The sequence below is a fragment of the Chlorocebus sabaeus genome, chromosome 24 (assembly GCF_047675955.1).
Source record: "Chlorocebus sabaeus isolate Y175 chromosome 24, mChlSab1.0.hap1, whole genome shotgun sequence".
NCBI lineage: Eukaryota > Metazoa > Chordata > Mammalia > Primates > Cercopithecidae > Chlorocebus > Chlorocebus sabaeus.
The window spans coordinates 8,781,741-8,803,557 of record NC_132927.1 but is presented as its reverse complement, the minus strand read 5'-3'; the positions used below and the strand labels follow the sequence as shown (position 1 = coordinate 8,803,557).

Sequence of the window (21,817 nt, the reverse complement as noted above, 5' to 3'; positions counted from 1 at the left end):
TATGGCTATAAACAAGACAGACATGGTCCCTGCTCTCACAGAACTCACAGTCATGTGTGTGTGTGTGTGTGCGCGCGCACGTACGTGTGCTGGGGTGGAGGTGGGGGACACTACGTAAACAAGGAATTGCAGTCAGCTGTGTCAAGGGAATTATGACATGGTATAGAACGGGACTGTTGACAAGCAAGGGCTCTGGAACTGGACAGCCTGGGTTCAAATCCTGGCTCCTCCATCGCCCACTGTGTAGCTTTGGCCAACCTCTGTGTACTCAGTTACTTCATCTATAGGTGATGGGAAATGTTAATGCCCACTTCATAGGGTTGTTGTGAGGATGAAATGCCTTGATACATGCAGAACGGAGCCTGGCATATTGCAATAATGCAAGTGGTTTTATTATGCAAAATGACCTTCCTACAAAACAACTCTGACATTAAGACTCTCCAATGGCTTGCCAGGGTGGAGAATAAGATCCAGGCCCTGAGCATGACCTACAGGGCCCTCTGAGATACCAGCCAACTCAACTTCACAGGCCACATATCTGCCTTGAAATGTGCCTGGATTACTTAAAGTTTCCAGTTCACACCAGCTGTCTTGCTACTCCGATTCTACTCTGGCTGGCACTTCCGCCTGGCAAGCTCTTCCCCTTGAAAAGCCCTGCGCATCCTTTAAGATTCATCTCAGGTGTGACCTTCTCTAGCAAGCTCTCCCTGACCATCTTCGACCCAACTGGTTTCCCCACCCTTGGCACCCACGGTACTTGTGCAGAGTTCAAACCTTCACTTACTACGTTGTGTTAAAATTATTGATGTGTCTGTTTTGCATACAAGAGTTCCTTGAGAGTAGAACTCTTTATTTTACTCATTTTTGTATCCTCAGTGTCTAGGACAGTGCCTGGCACACAGCACATAACTAACAAATGTTCAGGGAAATGAGTGCATGGAGATTTGTACCACAAATCTCCCCACGTAGCTTTTAAACAGCTTGTGGCATTTTGGGAGACCCTGGTACAATCACTCTTCACTTGGAAGTAGTTGATAAATGTCCCCAAATTTTACTCAGTGAACACCATGTAAATGAGCTGTCATGTTCCTTCACTTACAAAATTACTTGCCAATTACAGTTAGATGATCCCAGCGTAATTGCCATGTAAACTGTACCCTGGCTGAGATAGCCCAAATCATCAATTAACTTTGCCCTCTCATCATGTGGTACTTACCACATAATTAAATAAATGGTCAGCCGCTACCACAATTGTCTATTTCCCCAACAAAATGAAGTGGCTGCATTTGTCATTGATTTATCAGTTATGACAATCTGTAACACACCTCTAGGTATAAAAGTAGAAGCTTTAAAAAAAAAAAAAAGAACTCTGTACTCTTGAGAAAGATGTTCCAGGTTTTTGATCAAAAAGATAAGCATTATAAAATCTTTGTTTTCCTTTTGGAAAAAAAAAAAGAGAGAAGACACTGAGATATGAAGACAAAAAATCCTCCTTCTTCCTGAGGAGTTTCTTCCTGAAACCTCAGACAATAAAAACATTTCCAAGAATTTGAAAGTGAATTTAACTCTTCAAACAAGTTACAATATATTTCAAACAAACAGTATTTTTTTTTTTTTTTTTTTTTTTTTTTGGTGCAAAGTAGATGCATCTTACTGAAGCTGATGTTCTTTTCTGATAGACTGGCTAATATGTTATGCAAGAATTAGATAGATGGGAGAGATCCTGAATGTTGACGGTGGCTTCAAGTGACAGAATTTTCATTTGCGTCTCTGGATGCCATCTCCACACCTTACACAGGTAATCACATTCACTTCCCAGCATGGCCACATTAGGCCAAATGGATTCCCAAACAGAGGTTCTGTCTAAAGGGACCATTTGACTTCCAGAACACACTGCTTGGAGGCCCTGATTGAAAAGGAGGTCAATGCTGGCCCAAATATTTCTCTACTCCCTGAGGTGGAATAATTGATGTGCAGCAGCCCCTACAGATGTGGATTCACGAGAGTGATGGATTGATATAAGTATATTATTCACACGTACAGCTGCTAATATACAGGTCCCAGTGCAAACACCAGGACTTAAGAATATTATGTGGATTTAGGACAATCCCTGAAGGACTCCAGTTCCATTAAAAATTTGTTTGGCAGCCTGGGGCAGATCTATTCCAACTCCCATATGCTTCATGCATCTGAGAGGGGGAACTAAACCACTTTAAAAATAAATTTAATAAATTTTGTAATGTCAAGTCATTAACATCCTGTCTAGTCAAACTGTCTTCATATTTTGAAACAGTAACATTTACCTCTGAAATTAAAAAACATTCAAATATCTGAGTTAACATTTTATCTGAGAAAACATTCCTGGTGTTTTTTGCCAAAGGCGATAAATTGCATCCTGAAAACAGAAGAAAACATTCCTATTTTTCCCTCTGTAGATGTTTTTCTTGTCACAAATATACCAAACAATACCTAGAAAGTCCTGTGACAAGTCCATTTTGATTTGTAAATGGTAGAGGAAATAACTTGCAGACATGCTCAGTTATCGTTTGATGATTTATAACATTCGTTAGAATCTGTTGCCCACAGTGATTCTAACACTGCTTTTATAAATGCTCATTCATTCACTTAGCAGATTTTGTTTGTTTTTTGTTTTGTTTTGTTTTTGTTTGTTTGTTTCTGAGACGGAGTCTTGCTCAGCCGCCCAGGCTGGAGTGCAGTGGTGCAATCTTGGCTCACTGCAACCACTGTGAGCCAGTGCGCCCGGCCTTAGCAGATACTTTTAATACCTATCATGCATGTGCAAGGCTGGGAGTTGGGGGAGACACCACAGAGACAAAAGCCGTCCCTCAAGTAGGTGACAGCATCAAGACAACAGCTGAGGGGAGGGTGGGCAGGGAGAATTTCAGCTCATCTAAGAACACCCAAGCTTCTCACGCCAAATGTTCTTGGGTCTCCAAGGAAGATTCCCCCAAATGATAAAAGCATCCTCATCCTCACATAAAACATGCTTATTTCACCTTCACAACAACCCTATAGATACATAATAGGCATTTTTCTGGCTAATGTAAAGATCTGGAAGTTTAACTTCATATTATTTACATCAGGTGAATTATTTCAAGATTCCAAAATTCCACGTAATGCAGTAGAGAAGTAGGATAAGCTCATGAATCTACACATGGAGAGAGATGGTAGGTGACCACACTCCGGCTCATGTGAGTCTCTCAGCCATGCACGGTGTCCTTCAGCCTGTGCATGGACCCTTATAGTGTGAGGCTTGTCTGTAAACCTTCTCTTCAATGCTTAGTATAATACTGCCGTAAATAGGAAGTGCTTAATAAATGCAGTGTTTCCCTGACATTCTAATTAAAAACAGTCATTATTTCCTAAAGAGAAAAATAAAGAATAAATTAGTAAAATGTCTGGGCACTAACAATTTTCAAAACAATAAGTACTGGGTATTATGGCCCAAAAGTCCTTAAACTGAGACAGGCAAAAGCACATTCCCAGGTGCTTGAAACAGTGCAGGAGTCCTATTTAACAGAGAAGGGAAGATAACACTATTTGTCTCCTAGATGCACACAAAGTTAGAGTTACATGAGTAAAGGAATGTAGTCCAAGATTTTCATATGTCCAAAATGAGCCTCCTACACTACCATTCCCACACACCAACCTCAAAATGCCTGCATGCTATAAATTTCTGAAAGACCCTTCCATCCCTGTGCCACCAAAGGAAGAAACTCAAGGCTGGGAATTAAGTGGTATTCCAAGTCCCCCAAAGAGAAGAATGTTGCCAGTTCCCACTAAACTATCTGCGACTACCCTTAAACTGGTGGGAATCAAGGGGGACAAGCAAATGGGACGTCAAAGCCCCTGTAAGGCCACCAGCCTGTTCATCAAGGCTGAGGGAGGTGGGGGCAGTCCAGTGAAACTCTCATAGCTCGTGCTTTTGAAGTTTGATCCACTGCTCTCATGAGCTGAGCAGCACAGCCAAATGACAGCTGCTGGTCTTGTGAAGCTTAACTTGCTGGGGCATTGGCTACCCATGGAGATGCTGGGAAAGATGGGCACCAGGAAGTGGGAAAAAGAAAACCCTGTCATCTCTTAACTTCAAGCAATGAAAAATGGAGCAGAGGTAGAGACAGGAGGGCAAGCAAGAGAAAAACGGCTGAAAGTATTTGGGGAAATTTTCTTGTATGGCTAAAATCTCTGTAAGAAGTATACTGGTTTTTCTTATGAGACAAATGAAAGCTGTTTAATCAGAAACATGATATAACATGAAGATCTAAAGAAATACAGATGATAAATGCATGCATATATCTTTATTTAGAATTTTGTTAGACACTTTAAATTGAATCTATTTTTATAAGTATTTAGTATAATGACACAATAAGGAAACATTTTCAAACCCTTCATGGACTCCAAGACTGTAAGCACTGTCTGCAGGAGTTTGGTGCTTCTGTGCCACCATGTGACAGTCACCTAAAATTGCAGGCACCAATCTTAAGAGGAATAACAAAGTTCAGGAAGGTATGTTTTAAAAGTCTACTGCTATAAACATGGCCTCAAAACTCATACACACACAAATCCCACTCATTTTTCAGGACTTAGAGAAACAGCTGTCCCTGGAGTGTGACAGATTTATTACAGAGACTCTCTGAATTGCTGCTATAGGCAGACACTGATGGGACAAGGAGGAAACTCTCAATTGGTGTTAAAATAAAGTTCATTGAGTATTATTTGCAAAAGTATAAATAAGAAGGCAGTTCGAATGCCCATCATCATGGAAATGATTAAATAAACTATGGCATATCCACACAATAAAATATTAAGGAGCTGCTAAAATGTGCACCAGATCTTCATATACTGATAGAAGTGTATCTATGACATATTTAGATACAAAAAGCAAGTTGTTGAACAGCATGCATAATATGAATTAAATAATCCTTAAAGTGTATGCATTTTTCCATAAAAAGGTTCAAAAATATATAGAACTATTTACATTGGTTACCCAAGGGAGGGTAAGACTTTTTACTTTTAATTTTATGCTGTTTAACACAATTTGAATTTTTTTCCAGTGAGTATAATTTAATGTTTTTCTTTAAGCAAAGTTCCATAATTATAGAAGTTGTATAAAAGACTGTTTGCTCCACCTTTTGCATGTACCCCTGATACACAGAAAGAGAAGCTCTCAGCAATTCCGCATCCTTCACTACACTCAAGTCTTGCCCAGCTGTAGAGCAGTGGGCCATCCTATGCTATAGCCTTAGGGGAAACTAGGACAGACAAAGCATGTTGGTCATGAGATTTCTGACTAGAAAAGAGTGAGCCTCAAAAAGAGAACTGCTGACGTGTCTCTCTAATCTGTTCCTCTTTCTTGAATCTATTCCCTCTTCTCTATTCTTAACTACCCCCACCCTGATCCACCATTTCTCTCATTACTCCAACATCCTTTAACCCACTCATTTGATTCTAACTACCCTGATCTTAAGCTTGTTCCTTCCAAGTCTAAGTAAGCAAACTCCCTAGAACACACTGGTCTTTCCAGAATTGAAATCCAAATGTGATTTTGCCCCATAGTAGAAACCTGTTACATGCTTATCAGCCTGGCCCTCCATGTCTGCCTAACCTTTGATTCCTCAAACTGTTGAGATATCCATATGCTTTTACAAGAGAACCCCAGAATACATTTTTAAAATTTCCTATTCACAGAGAAGAGACTAATTGCCTTAATATATAAAAAGCCCCGATAAATCCTGAAGTAAAAAACCAATGACCAACAGAAAAACAGGCTAAGAATTTTAAAGATAGTTCTCAAAAAGGAAATACAGATGAATCCTAAAAACATGCAGAGATTTTCAATGCCAGTTAAAATACAAGAAATACAAACTAAACTACAGTAAGATGCCATCTGTAACTATCAGAGGGACAAAGTTCAACAAATGTAATAACATACTCTGATAGCAAGAATGTGCAGAAATAGGCACTCTCATGCATTGTTCAGTATAAACTGGTAAAATCTCTATCAAGGACAGTTTGGTAACACATTAAAAATTTAAACGTGCTTAACCTTGACCTAGAAATTTCACATGAATGGTATTCATTCTAAGGATATACTTACAGTATCCAACATGATGAATTTCCAAGAATATTCACTAAAGCATCATTTATAATAGAAAAAGACTGTAAACAACCTAAATTTCCATCACAAAGAATTGGTTATATAAATTATGGCGTATTTGTAAGAATTCTATGCAGCCATCCAAAAGGATGAAGTTGTTTTATATTTATTGACTTTGAATTATTACTAATAGAAACTACAGGAACAAAGTTAAGTACATAGATATATTTGTTTGTGCTTTTTGAGACAGTCTCCCTCAGTGGCCCAGGCTAGAGTGCAGTGACGCAATGTCAGCTCAACCTCTGCAACCTCTGCCTTCCAGGTTCAAGAAATTCTCATGCCTCAGCCTCCTGAGTAGCTGGGACTATAGACATGCGCCACCACACCCAGCTCATTTTTGTGTTTTTGTAGAGATGAAGTTTCACCATATTGGTCAGGCTGGTCTCAAACTCCTAGCCTCAAGTGATCCCCCGCCTCGGCCTCCCAAAATGCTAGGATTACAGGCATTAGCCACTGCGGCCGGCCTGTTTCTAAATACCTGAAATAAATCAGAAATGATATAACAAAACAAGGAACATTGGTTGCCTCGAGGGAGAAGAATCAATGGGAACACGAGTAAAAAGAGGACTTACTCTTGACTTTAACCTTTTACTCCCTTTCTTTAATTTTTAAATTTAAACACAATTCAAAAAACTGATAAAAGCTTGCCTGTACCAGCATACCCTTCAAATACTATACCCAAATCCATTTTCTTTCACGCACAGAGATTCTCTCACCTAAGCCACGAACCTCATCCAGTTAATCCATGCAGACTGACCCTACCCCCATCAAATTTACGGTTGATTCATATTATTCTCCTGTTTTAAAACAAAACCGGACCTTCAGTGAGTCCCCATTGCCCTCAGAGAAAAGTTTAATCCGTTAAAAAGACATTCAAACTCCTTTACCACCCAGCCCCAACCTGTGAGACTCCAACCTAGTCTCAGCTACACCACGTGGCTCACCATACCTCTCTTACTATGCTTATAAAGTTTCCTCCCATCTCCCATCCTCCCTTCCCTAACAAAATTATATATGGCCTTTGAGGTCTATGTCAAATTACCTCTTTGAATGTTCCCTACCTCCAGAAAGAACCCATAAATTTTTTCTCTTTACTCCTAAGAATACTTTGCTTATCCTACAAGAAGTTTACTGATTAAAATTATTAGTCATTTATGGGTCTACAGATTACTACATATAATCTATCGTTACCTCTCTTAGACTGAAAATCCCTTAAAGAAAGAAACCAAGCTCATTCATCATGTATTCCTAGCACCTAAATTCCTAGCCTGGCACACACAGTTACAGTCATGTTATACACACACACATACACACACGGTTCACAGTCACCATTTTCCCCCACACTCCTCATTTATCAAATTGAATTAAGAATCTTGTTTCTCCAAGGCTATTTCTACGTGGTTGGTTGATGTGTGTCCAAAATAACATGGTGCTATCTACGCAACTATACTTCCTAAGCTTAAGCCAGGCCCTTGTGGTTGATTGTTTTTCCTACATCTTGCACAGCTGTCTGGTATTGGTTTGACTTCACTTATTATTATTGAATATACTGATTGGCTGCAGATAAAAGAAGTGCTGGTTTGTCTCCCTGAGAATGATTACATTTGATGAATTAGGTATGCATAACAATTTGGAGAATCAGAGTTACCATTTCAGGAGCAAATGGATATGAAATAAAATCTCTAAAGGGTGAAAGTGCTGACCTGCTCTGCTGCTTTACTCTTAAGCATTCTAATTCTAAAGATACTATAAAATGTCTTAAATGGAAAAAAAAAAAAAAACAACTAGTTACCCAAGAACTATTTATGATAGTTATTCACTATGCTTCTATTTATTATGCTTCTACTCAAATACAGCTTTTAGTAACTCTGGTTCTTGAGGCAATAAAAAAGGTGGTAGGGAAAACAGCTTAAATGTCCATCAACAGGTGAATGGATAGAACAAATTGTGGTACATCCATACAATAGACTACCTCTCAGCAATACAAGGGAATTAATAATTGATACATGAAACAACATAACATATCCCAAAATAAGTATGCTGAATGAAAGAAGACAGACCAAAAAAAGTACACATTGTTTTGTTCAATTTATATAAAATCCTAGGAAATGCAAACTAATCTAATAGTGCCATAAAGCAGATCAAGGATTGGTTAGGGATGGAGTAGAGGCCAGGGAGGGGTAGGAGGGAAGAATTACAAAGTGTCATGAAGAAGCTTTCGGGTGATAAGTATGTTCACTATCTTAATTACAGTGATTGTTTCATGGGTATATATATTTATTTGCCAGATTGTCAAAACTCATAAAATTGTACACAGTAGTCCCCTTTATGCATGGTTTTGCTTTCTTCAGTTTCAGTTACCTGTGGTTAACCATAGTCTGAAAATATAAATGCAAAGTTCCAGACATAAACAACTCGTAAGTTTTAAATTACACGCCGTTCTGAGTTGTGTGGTGAAATCTTGCACCATCCTGCTGTGTCCCACCTAGGGCATGAATCATCCCTCTGTCCAGCATCTCCATGCTGTATATGCCACCTGCCCATTAGCCACTTAGTAATCATCCAGGTTATCAGATCAAAGACACAGTATACATGGTTGTGGTGCTATCCGAGGTTTTAGACACCCAATGTGCGGCTTGGAACATACTCACCATGAATAAAAGGGACCACTATACTTTAAAATGTGTAATTTATTATATGTCAATTATACCTCAATAAAGCCGGTTTTTTTTAAGTGGCAGGAAGAAGACAGAGGTGAGAGAAGGGAGAGGGAGAAAGAAGTCTGTCCAAGAACATACCTATACAATTCTATCTTAAAGTGGTTTTCAAAGAAGAGGGAATGTTCAACACTTGCAAAATACCTTTCCAGAATAACATTTTCCTGAAAATGTCATTTTCTAAGAAGGTAGGAATTGTATTTTTGAAAGGAGCATCCAGGTTGCAAGCAGATGATTAATTATCATGGAAAATCATTGATGTATCATCGTAATTTCACAGTGTTTCTTACAGTTAAAATAAAGCTCCTTCATATCTCTCACAAAGGTATTATAAAGCTTTAATTGATTTGTGTTGGTGAAAACCCTTGGTTACCATCATGGAAAATAATTTAATTAAGTATCAAAATGTAAACATACAACTTTAAGTATGATTTTTATATTTTTCTTTATAATAAATATTGGAGGGTACCAGCTAGTCTAACACATTAATAAACCAGGGGAGACTCAGACCCTAGAGGCTTGCACATCTGTTGATTTAATGTCAAATATAGAATCTACAGAGATGTCTAAAGAAACTTGTGTAGCTACCTCTACTACTGGATAAAATCTTGCAAGTACCACTTGCCCCCTCATTAAAAAGCAATAATGGTTTATGCAGGGTTAACTAAGGAATACAAATCTCTAGGCTTACTCATACATTTTCTTTTATGGGAAGGTTGAGAAGAATAACTTCACTGTCAGCATGACAGTAAAGAAATACAATAAAAAATGACAATAGCGATCAGGAGGACAATATAGACTTATGTGGAAAAAGAAAAACTAAGAATTTGATTGAAAAATGTTTGAGTCACAGGCTGTATCTAAGGTAACAGACACAGCATTGAGTATAATGCTTGATTGCACTTTAAGAGTATCATTCAGTAGCAATCCACACACACTAGGTCTTCAGTAACTGTTAGACATTATTATTCATGATTTTGGAAGTGAAATTGGAGACTGTAATTTAACATCCAGTCAACAGGTCTGGAGATCAAAGTCCCTCACTATTTGCCAGGTAGAAATAAAGAAGATGTTCTATGATATCTCTATTCCAATTAATATAATCAGACATGGGATAGTAGAGAAAACTCATCCAAGAAAGTGTTGATCATTAGGCAGAAACAAGAAGATTCTTTTAAGAAATAAATACATTAAGAAGGACTCTTTGCTGTGGATCTTTATACTGGTGACCCACAGCAAACTGGAGAATAAGTTTCACATTTTGGGATGAAAATGTCATTATGAGGCAGGTACAGATATTGCAGTTCATTATGGTCACCTGTAAAAAAGCTCTGCAATTTGTAAGGCTAGAGAGAATACAGAAGTCACTAGTCACTGTGGCAATTTAAATTTAAATATAAGTCAAGTAAAATTAAAAATTCATTTCTTCGGTTGCATTAGCCACATTTCAAATGCACAACAGACACATGTAGTTAGTGGCCCCCATATAGGAGAGGGCAATATAGAATATTCCATCATCACAAAAAGCTCTAGTGAACTGCATTGGGCTAGAAGGAAGTAGAGGCTAACATAAGGATGCCAAGTAAGAAACCCTGTAATACTGTATTTGAGAAAGAGAGTGCTCGTTGGTTACAAAGGGGCCATATTATTCAACCTCCAAAGGGGAAAAGGGACCTTGGGTTCATACTCTCCTAGCCTGGCTTTCAATAAATAATCTAGAGTTAAAGCGCTCTCAATGCCCTTGTGCCCTCTGGGACCTCAAAAACTAAATGTGTGTTTTCCATAAAATATTAAGTCAAGAGAAAGTAAGACAGCACACTTAATGTGAAATAAAGTTCATATACTCCTGTTTAAACACAGATTAGAATTTCTGTCAGAACAATGCCAGTGAAAAGTTGACATTCTAATTAATACAATTTACATTATAAAGCACTGAATATCTTTATCTTGCTATTATGAAATGCCCTCTTTTAAAAAAAATTGAAACTCTACTCAACAGGGAAATGAGTACTAAGGACAGTATGTAAAAACCCATGTACAAGAGAGGTGGTTAGGGTCACTGGCATTTTTACACACCATCGACTCAGGTATCGAAAAAGGGAAGCAATACACTCATCCTCTACCACAGTTTTGTCATTCTTTATCATCTGCAAGGCTATTTGCATGCCGCAATAGGATTTTAAGGCTATTTTTCTGTTATAAAACATGCTGCAAAACACAAACACCAAAACCTGAAACATTCTCTCTTTCCCCTCTTTTCTCCCTCTCCATCTCTCCCTTCTCTCTCTCACTTAACATCATAGAGAATAACAGTTGTGGAACCCTGCAAACTCGCATACATGTAGGACTCCCACATAATGTTTATTCAATCCAAATTCTGAGTGTGTAAGAGGGGCAGAAACTCAACCCCACAGTTGGGCACCCAAGGATTCATGTTCATTGCCTTTGTCAATTTTATGCTATCAGTGAAAGGAATAAAGATGAGATCCTTACAGCTTGAATTTTCATTTCCTATGACACGTGCTTTTTCTTCATGCTTTATCACACTCCACTACTTGGTTTCCACCCCTTCATAATTGATATCGGCCATTTGAAGCATTCAGTAAAAACCTCATGAGGTTCATCGAATGTCCCCCAGTCTATAATTCTTGCTTTTAACATATTCAGAAGCAAATTTATCTGAGTGTTTTCCACTTCCCCTCTATGGTTTTCTCTATGCACAGGGATGAGTGTAATGACAGTTGTATTAATTATATGCTGAAAAACCCACATAGCAGCAAAAATGATGGAGATCATCATTTTAAATATTTTATTAAAATAACCCAGTGTAGAACAGATAATGTAGACCCTCTTGATAATGAGAGGTTCGTTAATTTTACAAGAATTCTAGAAAGCTTAGAATGGTTATCAAAATCATTTTTCATTTATTTGTTTTTTAAGAAAGGGAAAACGTTCAGTTGTTCCTTTAGAGAACAAGGGTATAATAAAATTTTCTAAGGTATTTTTAAATAATCACTTATCCTTTCAGAAAAATCTTTGAAAAGGTAGCTTGAAATAGAGATTATTTAGGTTTCATGGTATTACTTGAAATGTCTGTAAATTTGCAGCTTCTGTGACCCATTAAAACTTGGTTTCATTGACATACAGTAATCTTTGATAAATAAAATTGATATTTCCTATAAACAAACAAGCAGTACATTAAAATCCTTTGATTATTGACAGCAAGAACAACACAATCTTGCCTACCAAGTGTGTCTCCAGATACAGTTTAAGGCCATCCATCTCTGCTTTAGGGGGAGTCCAATTCTCTGTAGTTTCCATGGCTTCATTTAACCATTGAATGAATTCATCCAGTTTGTTTACAAACCCCTTGTGAGAGGAAAGAAAAGGGGGAAAAAGGGGGCAAGAAAGGCATGTTAGTTGGTTATTCTGTAAAAAGCCAATATTAAACGTTCCAAACTTTATCCGTGATCAAATCCATCCCACCACACTCCTATCCTAGTCTCATCATTGCTGTAATGGAATTTCCACTATTTCTGGACCCGAAGTCTTATCAAAATGGGAAAGAAATTGTCAATGCTTCCCTCTCAGTTTTTCTCTAGGATCACTTTTCTGAGGAATTTAGATTGGATTGGGGGGTGTCACTGTATGGATGCCTCAAAACATCAAAACATTTCTGGTGTCTGACAAGCATCCCCCTGCCAAAAAATCAGGTCAGGTCTGCTAGGAACGCTCATTGGCTTTGGGGGATAAAAGCATTCCTGTAAAGATGGTGTTCTTCACTCAGAAGCCTGTGGAGTTCAGTTGCCATAGCTGAACTAGAAATATATTTTAAAATTACATAAGTATTTACAGGTCCTTGGACGAGTTCTGTCCACAGCCCAAATGTCTGTGTCTAAGCCTGTATGCTACAAAGGAAGGAAGCGTAGAAAGTGGGACCAACGAACAAACATAAATACTTGGCTTCGGGTATGTACAGACATAAAGATATATTCTTGGCTAGGAAGCACAAATCACAATAATCTTGTAATTTTTCAAATAGTGGTTATAAAATTTTATTGACCATTTAAAAGAATACATCTGTAGAAACAGAAAATATTTTGAAAATATGAAAGCCCAACTGCAAACCTAAGTGAAAGAAATGGGGCTGGGCTCCTGCTTTCCACGTCTGGGTAAACAGCACCACCTGGAGGTCATAAGGAGCAAGGGCAGGCTTCCACACATAGGAATGGGTTGAGATGCCATTTCCCTATTAAACTTAACCCATTGTTCAAATTTGCCTTTCAAATAATCTTGATTAATATTTTTAAGGCTTAACTGAGGATATCCTGAGACTGAAGTGGAAAGAGGTAAAAGTAAATATTTTTTATAATGCCTCTCACAAACTAGGCTTTGCCATTAGGGTTTTTCCTAGATAATATTTTAAGATTCATAACCCTTTAATTGAAGCAATTAGATTACCTCAAAAAAAAAAAATGAGAAAAAGAGAAAATGGAATTGTGGAGAGTGGTAAGTAAAAGGACAAATAACACTCAGGAACACAAATTGTTTATTAGAGGGGGACAAAGCAGAGATGTGGGCACAGAGTCCCATAGAGTCAGATCATACCATACTGTTATGCTCTGGTATGTTGCCAACCTGTGTAGATAGAGCTCAGTCTATCATCCCACATAGTGACATATCATATGATTTCCCATATTCATACATGCTTCCAAAAGCTTTCCCTATTGAAAATCTCTCTATTGTACCAAGTTTCCAAGGACAGTCACACCCAGGGACACATATCACAACCAGATTTCACAAATGCAAGATTTCTCAATTATATTCCTTCGAAAATCTATCCCAATCAGTTAGATTTGATAAAACTAATGAGAAATACCATCTTAGAGACATCATAATCACAAACTGAAACCTATACAATTGCAATTGGCTGAGCTGGGAACTATATGGTAGTTTAACATGCCTCCAGTCCTAGACTCCAACCCTAAACTGATTGATAATATCATTAAGGTTTCTGTTGGTCATCACTCAGAAGATTTGCTTCCAGGTGAGGTGAAAATATGTCCAACAGAGAAGGTTTCATAAATTTCATACAATGTATTCCCTTACTAAGTGAATTTTCTGGTGATCTACCAAACTCAGCCTTTTTATCTAATTTTCTCATATTGCAACTCTTTCCAAATGCCAAGAATCCCTGCAAGATCATTCATTTTGCCCCTTCTCCTATCTTTAGGGTATCAGTTTGTCTGTTCTTCTGCCTTTCCTGCATTTGCATAAGTTTGAGAGTTGCTTTGCTTTTCATTTCCTCCCAAATACTTGACTCTTTTTTTTTTTTTTTGAGACGGAGTCTCGCTCTGTCGCCCAGGCTGGAGTGCAGTGGCTGGATCTCAGCTCACTGCAAGCTCTGCCTCCCAGGTTCACGCCATTCTCCTGCCTTAGCCTTCTGAGCAGTTGGGACTACAGGCGCCCGCCACCTCACCCAGCTAGTTTTTTTGTATTTTTTAGTAGAGACGGGGTTTCACCGGGTTAGCCAGGATGGTCTCGATCTCCTGACCTCACGATCCGCCTGTCTCGGCCTCCCAAAGTGCTGGGATTACAGGCTTGAGCCACCGCGCCCGGCCTACTTGACTCTTTTAATGTAGAAGTTACACTTATTCAAGCTCAATCTTCTCAGTAGTGTCCCATCTGTTCAAAATGTTATTTCCCAAACTCCTACCTAGGGCTCAGAATATTTCACAGGTTCATATCTGACTTGATGTTTACCACAGATCCCTTCAGATGTGTACAATAAACCTGTGAGCAGAAGTAAGGGCAGAGTCTGTTAGAACTCCAGTCCTAATTCTCGATACTCTCATAATTAAAATTTTGGTGAAAACTTAAGAGACCCTTTGCTGACCAGATGGACTTACAGAAGTATTGTCTGTCATCTGTGGATGCTAGTCAGAAAAGTAGAATTTAGATGGTTTATAAATGGGAGATGAAAATAGTACTTTATAGTACTTACAGCATTAAATAGTTTTTACTGTTGTATTTAGAATTGTGTTGTTATATCTGTGTATATAAATTGGTTTGGGGAGAAAATTAAGTCAGAAAGTATACTATTTAGTGAACAAGTGGTTAAATCCAAGAAGATAAATAGTTAAAGACATTATTTGAAAGGTAATTAGTTATAAACCATTCATGATCTTCTCCCCTTCAAAAACAAACAAACAATAACCTGTGTGTGTATATGAGTGCATGGCTGCTTCATCATAAAAGGTTAGTCTTAGCCGAAGAGTACTAAACAATGTGTCAGGCTTCCTAACAGAACCATGATTACATAGTTAGCTGAAATCTGTGAGATGCAGATTAGACAAAACCCATTGGTCCTGGATGAACATTTCTGGATGGCACCTCTGTGTATCCCAGTCAGATAGCAAAACAAGGCTGTCTGCTATAGGGGAAACAGGAATCCTCTCAAGGATTCTCTCTGGGTTTCTTCTGAATTATATCCCATCCTCACAACTTTTTATTTGTTGTACATTTCCTAACTCTTTTCTTGCCAACACTAAAAAGTTTCATCACTCACAATAGAAACCTGAGAAATCCCAGTATTCCTAACTTATAATAAAAGCTAAGCACCCCTTCCCTTTAGGGAGATCTAGCTTTCCACCTCCCTTCCTGCTTCTATGTGTAGCCTCAAGAATACAAACAGAAATCATGAAAGCAAGCAAAACTGGAGTCCATTCAATTCATGATACATTTATCACATGCTCTTTTTCCACCTCACTCAGCCCCCTCTATCTGTGTACTATCACCAGGTTTCTGTGTATAGTGGACAGTGTACTAGGTACTCTCCCCCCGTGATGAGATGTGCTTAGAAAGACCAAGAAAGTGCCACTCTATACACAGACCATGCGGATGTGCAGATGTGGTCACATTCGGACACACACAACAAATATTTGATGCCCATTTTCAGGAGTTCTGCTGGCATCTTTGTGGTGTGAATGAAAGAAAACAAGGATGACATAGGAAAATAGAAAAAATATTTTAAAAATTATTTTGAAACAGATCAAATCCTAATGCAACAAATATTGATCATTTATTCATTCATTTAACAAATGTTTATTAAGTGCCTTCTATGTGCAAAAAAGCACACTGCTAGACATTATTGAGAATACAAAGATAAATATCATTGTGGCAAAAATTTCAGCAGAACATAAAAAACGTCTAAGCCCTGAATTCAAGTAATTTTAATAGTCAAAAAGAATTTTACAATAAACAAAGAGTTGAGACACTCTCCTGGATATTGTGAAATTATTATATCTGTATCAGAATTATGTCTGTATCCAAGTTTGCTCTCATTCTTAGTATTGGCCTACCTGTGTGTGTTTCTAATATTCCAAATTCAAATTTACTTCTCTAGAAAGTCAGAGGACTATAAAAATCAGATTTTCTTCATGACATAATCCAATGCCACTACATGAAAAGTACATTTCATGCATATTCTACTCTCTGCCACAGGCTGAATTACAAACCTTTGAAAGGCTACATTTTAGCCTTCATTGTTCAAACTCCTGCTGCTGTATCTGTTCAGTGTCCTGTTATTTTCTACCAGTGTCCTTATCGTCCCTTTCTGCTGCTTCTTCCATTACTTTTCTTTGCCTCCCTGACAAGCTGTCCAGGAGCACATGGAGGGTGACCTAGTCCACAAGATCTGTACTCCTGCCCACTCTCACGGATTGATTGTTTCCTTCTGAGTGAATCTTTGTCATACTCCTATTTTATACAGGCTTTGAGAGTCTGTAGACCCTTGTTTGGCACCAAGCCAGGATTCAACCCCCAGAAGAAATCCTGGTCATCAAACCTGGGAGAAAATGGAACAGTGGTTGGCCCTCCTACCATTGGTTGTCAGCATACCTGCTACTCCCAAATCATTTGTATTGTGAAAGTTCCTTCGTGAGGGTGAAAACTTACTTTTAAACTTTCTAAAACATCAATCTCTTTAAAGACTAAGATGCACAGTGAAAGTACATGCAAATGTATACTCACTGGTTTGTGGAAAATAATTTGCTAGAGGCTTTGGCTGGCTAAAATACACTTGAAGATTATTTTCACAGTGAACACTTACAGTCAAATCTTGCGAAGTGCTACACTCTCCCAACAAGTTAAGAATACTCATTATTTCTTTTCCTAACTCTTTCTCCTCTACAACAAGCCTTGTTTGGTTAAATATAAACTGTCTTGGTGGTTACCTTTGCCCTCTGGCAAGGCTGTCATATGGAGCTAGAATAAAAAGGAGGGCCTTCCTTGTGTCATATGTGAGGCCAGGGAACAACTGCACAGTGGAAAACAAGATATGGCCCCTGCCTTGTGGAATTGAAAGTCTAGGGATGATTTTTTAATGGGATTAATTATAGACTAAAATAAAGTGGAAAATTCTATCTCTACAAGACAAAAGGGGAAGTATACAGCAGGAAGTAAATGCTGTGTTATCACAACTCTTCGAGATGGTGTTGATTATGGTCATTTTACAGATGAGGAAACTGAGGGTCAGAGAAGGTAAGTGACTTGGGATTTGAACATGGATCTCACTCCAAAGTCTATTCCTCCCACAGTACCACACCACCCTCTAGAAACAGCGTTCCTGCAGGCAAGTTATCAGATCCAGGTAATGGAGAAGTAGCATTTATTCCCAGTTTTAAAGTTTGAGATAAAATTCCCTGAGTCCTAAGTCTCTTACCCTTCTCATTCACTATTTTCTGTTGTTTTTTTCTAAAACAGAATTTGTGATAAGACTAAATACTTAACAAGAAACACACTTATTTTTAGAAAGCAAAGATTACTGTAAAGTTCATTTCTAATGCACAGAAAATTTAAATGAAAAATTTAAGGGAGTTACATGTTTGAATGAGCCCATTCTACCAGTGCTCAGTTACAGATGGGCTTGACTCAGTTTAATCACAGAGGAGATGGCCCTTAGTTCTCAGAAGGCAGTTGAGCCACCTTTCTGAACTGCTAATTCCTTTTGGTATTTGCTGTTTGGAAGTGTATGTGAATGTGTGTGTTCATCCTCAGAGGAATTCATATCTATTCGTGGACAGAGAAATTAGGTGTGATGTCTGACCCAGTCTAGATCAACTTAGCTGCCTCCACACAGAAACATGCTGAAGAGTATCAAAAAAGTGAACTATTTTCATTACATTTTATGTATTTATTTATTTATTCGTTTTTTTTTTTTTTTTTTTTTTTTTTTTTTTTGAGACAAGGTCTCTCTAGAGATAAGGCTAGAGTGCAGTGACATGATCATAGATCACTGCAACCTCCAACTCCTGAGCCCAAGGAATTCTCCTACCTCAGTCACCTGAGTAACTGGGACTACAGGTGTGTGCCATCACACCCAGATTATTTATTTATTTATTCATTCATTCATTCATTCATTCATTCATTCATTCTTGTAGAGACGGGGTCTCACTATGTTGCACAGGCTGGTCTCAAATTCCTGGCCTCAACTGTTCCTTCCAGTTTGGTCTCCCAGAGCAAAGGTATTACAGGCATGAGCCATTACACCTGGCCTAGTTCACTATATTTCAAAAAAAAAAAAAAATCAGCATCTGCTGTTGAATCTTTTAAACTATTATGCTCTCATCTGGACAATTCAAGCTGAAACAAATAACCCTCAGATGGTACTCATCATGTGCCAGAACCTGTTTTAAGTATTTTGTACAAATAGATCATTTAAGTCTCATAATGGCCCTATGAGGTGGGTACAAGAGTCTCCCCATTTTACAGATGAGAAGAGTGAGGCCCAAGAGGTAAGGAAGTCTGCCCGACACCCTACAGCCAGAAGGTGGCAAACTCAGTACCTGAATACAGCGAGCCTCACTGGCACCACATGAAATCATGAACAGTCAGCTGATTTAACAGCTTAACTATGTCCTTTGCAGGAATTAGAAGAGAAGAACTAAATGAGGACTAATCTGGGGGGACACGGGAGGGTATATTAAAAGAGGGGAAAAAGTGCTTACCATGAGCCAGTGTAGATAATGTTAAGAGAACAGTTGCTATAGCCAGACAAAACTGAATTTGATTCATTTAGTTTAGGTATAAACTGAATGAACGACTTAATGTCTCTGAACCTTAGTTTCTTCATCTGTAAGACAGGGACATTAACAATCAACAGGGGGTTACATGAGGACTATAGGAAAAATACAGTTTAAATCCTGATGTAAAACAAGGGCTTGATAAATGATTCTTTAAAAAATCATTCCTAATTAATAAAAGTTCCAATTTGATCTTTTATCTCATTGACTCGACAATTTTTTATTATTTACTAAGTCTACAGCGCTGTACTACACGTAGTACAGTGAGATGGATGATCCATGAGTTGGATTTTAAAAGTTCCCACGCAGGCCGGGCGCAGTGGCTCACGCCTATAATCCCAGCGCTGTGGGAGGCCAAGGTGGGTAGATCACGAGGTCAGGAGATAGAGACCATCCTGGCCAACATGGTGAAACCCCGTCTCTATAAAAAAAAAAAAAAAATACAAAAATTAGCTGGGTGTGGTGGCGTGTGCCTATAATCCCAGCTACTCGGGAGGCTGAGGCATGAGAGTCACTTGAATCTGGGAGGTGGAGCTTGCAGTGAGCCAAGATCGCTCCATTGCACTCCAGTTTGGTGACAGAGTGAGACTCTGTCTCAAAAAAAAAAAATTCCCCACACAGTCACAATATAGGGGGTGGCAGCAACTGCTCTGGGCATTTAGAAGAGAGAGTCATGGCTTTCACCTCACATGGTAAATGAGACAGCATGAGGGGCAGCATCTGAACCTGCAGGTTAGCAAGAATTTCACCACCCTGCCACCCGACCAGTGGATCTGGAGGGGATCACGTTTCTCTACTAATTGTCACAAGTTTCAGGAAAATCTGACTTAATTTTTCAAAACAGGCCACATTCTTTGGAGCCTATCTTTACATCAGCAATGGGGCTACCAAAAAGTAACAGCTAAAGGACATCATGATCCTCTTATCCACAGTAAAGGTTTGTTTAGGCTCTAAGTAAAATTAGAACTTTATTTAGAAAAGTAAGTAAAATTAGAACTTTATTTAGAAGCATAATTATGCACTGAGATTTTTACATACATATTTACCAACATATATATTTAATCTTCTGTTTTTGTACATAATTCTTTATACATATAGTTTCTACATAAAATGACTAGATTTAGATTTTTGCATAACAGCACTAAAATGCAATTTACCTTTCCCAATCAACTAACTATATACTTAATGTGCCACCTAGGTCCAGGGGCTCAAGACAAAGTGCTAGAGAGTTAAAAGTTGTGCTTTGGACTCTACTACCTCACTTATATACTCACATTCCTACCTAGAAAATCCAACACAGTATGAGTAATTGACAGAAGAGGAGAGACAGTGTATGCTTTTAGAACAAAGATTGAAGAGAAAATAAAATGGCTTCAGTCAGTGTTCACTCTGACACCACCAAGAAAACTCAAATACTGAAATGCCTAATGAAATATTTAGCTTCTTTTCTAAAGGTCAAATGAGAAGGCTTTAGAATATAAAAATATTCCTGATAAAATTGTTCCAGAATTAAGGTAAAAACTGTCAGTGGGAAAGAAAGAGCAAAATGGCATGGAATGGTATTATCTAAAGCTACCCAGGTGGGATGTTCTATTCTGAACTCAGCAACATGTAGAAGGAATATAATGCTGAATCCACAGTTTCTTCAAATACTATTTATTTATAGTGGCTTCAACTGGGAAAAGAAGAACCCAGAAAGATTCCTAACTCTTATGATGGGAAAGGGTTTCATCTAACAAATCTAGAGATTTTGACTTCAGTTGCTCCCTATAGGTTCATAAAAAGAAATTACCAATCATTCTAAGGGCAAAGCAAGATTGGAATGCATGTTATCAAAGTCTAATAAAAATAGATATGAATAAAAAATTGGGAATAAACTGGAACAAACAATAGGTTAATATTGAGCACTTACAACACACCAGGCACTTACATAATCCTTACAACAACCCTATGATACAATATTACTGCACTCTCCATTTTATAGGGAGGAAACTGAAGCACAGACAAGATCAAACACTTACAAGTTCCCAACATTGTCAGGTATGAAGCTGGAGACCTCTCATTCAGGTAGTATGACTGCCCCAAAGCTTGGCAGACTTCCTCTAGGTGAGACCTTGCTTCAAGCACCCCCAATCCTCCAGAGGCACTGGATAAGCAGATCAGACCGTCTTTAACTGCCTTTAAGTCTCAAATGAGTACCTGAGATACCCATAACTTAGAATTTAGGATTATGACAGTTTAATGGTTTAATTGTAGGTTTTTCATATCTAGTATTATAATTAACAATACTTAACATTTAGGTACTATCCACCAGCTATTCTTCTAATAACTTGTGAAGTTATTGAAAAGTCAAATTTCCCCATTGTACAGCTGAAGAGGCTAAGGCATAGAGAAGTTATGTAATTTATTTAAGGTCATATAGCTATTAAGTGGTTATTAAATAGTTTTGTTCCAGGGTCTAAGCTCTGGACTACTGTCCTATATTCTCTCTCTAACCAGATTTGTTCCCGCAAAGTCCATAGAGAGAAAACCAAGGACAGTCACATTCTCTGTTGTTCACTCCTATTTTCCAAGCTTCTCTGAGAACCCCAGCTCTTGCCACATAGTTCAGTAATTCCTATCAGAGCCCTATTTTAGATCATTTTTCCTATACTCTGTGCTCTCTCTTTTCAGCCTTTTCTTTTCTTTCTTCCTTGACTATTGTTTCTCTTTTGCCTCTTTTTTTCTCTTCCCTGTTCTCCAGCCCCTCCCCTCTTTTGTTCCCCACTCCTCTCCTCTCTTCCCCCACTTCTCCTCTTTTTTCCACTTGCTCATTGTTCCTTTCTTTTTTCTATTGTTCA

At 38.2% G+C, this 21,817-nt stretch overlaps 1 protein-coding gene across 3 annotated transcripts in view; it reads right to left on the bottom strand.

Moving 5' to 3' along the window:
• AKAP6 (A-kinase anchoring protein 6) overlaps window positions 1-21,817 on the bottom strand; it is a 636,231-nt gene that overhangs the window by 256,886 nt on the left and 357,528 nt on the right. For all 3 annotated transcript variants that reach the window (XM_073010910.1, XM_073010912.1, XM_073010911.1), the window contains one exon: window positions 12,142-12,264. In XM_073010910.1, coding sequence (XP_072867011.1) covers window positions 12,142-12,264 — 123 coding nt within the window. The remainder of the gene's footprint in view (window positions 1-12,141; window positions 12,265-21,817) is intronic.